Below are 1,695 nucleotides of genomic sequence, written 5' to 3'. Positions count from 1 at the left end.
TCCTGCCTTGAATGCAACATTCTTAAAGCAAAACAGAGATCCAAAGCTTATTCCCATATTACAAGTTGAACTCATAATCAAACAAATATTTGGTTATCTAAACAGACTTGACAAGACTATTGGAGGCACTGAGCTACTTGAGTTTCCCCCAGCACTTTGGACACAGTGGGAAAAAGATGACAACAGCAAGTGTTAATCAGGTTATAAACAGATGTTGCATTTTTCCCAGAAGGAAGTGCTTTGTCCCACACCTAAGTGTGAGTTTGCAGATGTATGTGTCTGCTACCCTGGCATAAAATGTGCCATCACTTTTTTGGGGGGGTATTATGGAGTGCATCTATGTAGTTATCCTGGGCCAGCATCCTGGCACAAGCTGACCATAGGGTACTCCGAACAGCCCATAATGCACTGCTCCCACCCCAAACCTGGCCACTCTTGAACCCAGGGCAGCCACTTCAAGCACAGAGGGCAAAGCTCTACTGTGTGGTAGTGACAAGTTACAGGTGGCCTCACCCACCCTTTAACTGTCCTGCATGGTGACACACCAGCCATTTCATGCTCCCCAGTCACACAGTCAAGGTCAGCACTGGCACCTCATCCCAAGGACTTCCCAGCGGATATCCCAGACTCCAGCCAGGGCTGCAGCCACCTCTTCCACCACCATCAACAAGCATGGCACCAAAACTGGGAGCCAAGATGAGGTGGCGGACCTGATGGCCACCTGGAGCAAGGTGGACAACCTGCCACTCCAAAGCAGTCATTGCCCCCCCAAGGCAGGTAAGCGTTCCCACCGAAGTGGGGAATGCACAAAACTGAGCAACACATCCAAGCTCCCAGGTCAGAGCTCTGCGAACAGGGGAGTCCCTTGCTCCTGGCCTGCTCTCAGGCCACCTCCCCTCCCCTACGCCCTGTTCACAGGGGTGGCACACATCTCGCCGCTCGGCACGTGCTCGCACCATACCCACATCCTTTCTGGACTCAAGGCACCCGTCGCCGCCTCTCGCCAGACACGCGGGGCCCCTCACCTAGGGCTGCCAACTCTGTGTGCATCTATTCTGGGAGGCTTCGTCTTAGGATGCAAGGACATTCGTGACTCTTACATCAGGAAGGCCATGGCACATGCCTATTGCATTTAAACCCCCCCCCGGGACGGCTGTATCGATCAGATTCAACAATGTAACATGTATGTGAACCAATGCCCTCCCACGTCTCTCCCGGGCGGCTCCCCGCGGGCTCCAGGGCAGCTCTCCCCTCACACCACACACGCGGCGCCCTGCCCAGCAGCCCTCGGCGCGGGCCGCAGGGCCCTTCCCCGGGGGAACGAGGCTGAGCCTGGCTCGGCGGCTCTCCTCACCCCTGCACGGGCTGTGGCGGCCCCCGGGGCCGCGGGCCCACGCGGGCGGCGGAAAGGGCGGGGATTGGGCCGCCTCCGCCCGGCTCCTCCTCCTCCACAGTCGAGGCGCCGCCGGGCGGACCGGGGCAGTGGCCTCGGTGCAGTCCTGTCAGCCTTTGGGCAATGGATACCAAAAGCGGCGTTCACACTGTGCCGTGGGGCAGGTTGCAGCCGCGGTGGGCTCAGGGCAGAGGCGGGTGATGATCAGGGGGGTTCTCGCTTCCCGCAGAGCACACCTTGGAGGCGGGGTCCTGCGCGGGAAACCTCTTCAGACACGTCTCTTGCTGTGTTGCAATGAAAGA

The 1,695-nt window shown here is 58.3% G+C and overlaps 1 protein-coding gene across 2 annotated transcripts in view; it reads right to left on the bottom strand.

Moving 5' to 3' along the window:
* Positions 1 to 1,377, bottom strand: part of RIOX2 (ribosomal oxygenase 2) — a 30,500-nt gene extending 29,123 nt beyond the window's left edge. Inside the window, exon 1 of one of the 2 annotated variants that reach the window (XM_014517575.2) lies at positions 1,355 to 1,377. Coding sequence is in view for 1 of the 2 variants with exons in the window: in XM_006018896.3 (XP_006018958.1) it covers positions 1,026 to 1,087 (62 nt within the window). In the remaining variant the exon portion in view is untranslated. Of the gene's footprint in view, positions 1 to 1,025; positions 1,328 to 1,354 lie in introns of those variants that run through there. The other variant, XM_006018896.3, reaches the window with a different exon arrangement.
* Between the last annotated feature and the right edge of the window lie 318 nt (positions 1,378 to 1,695).

This window comes from Alligator sinensis, unplaced genomic scaffold (genome assembly GCF_000455745.1).
Source record: "Alligator sinensis unplaced genomic scaffold, ASM45574v1 scaffold19_1, whole genome shotgun sequence".
NCBI classification, from domain to species: Eukaryota; Metazoa; Chordata; order Crocodylia; family Alligatoridae; genus Alligator; species Alligator sinensis.
This window is presented reverse-complemented; position numbering and strand designations above follow the sequence as displayed.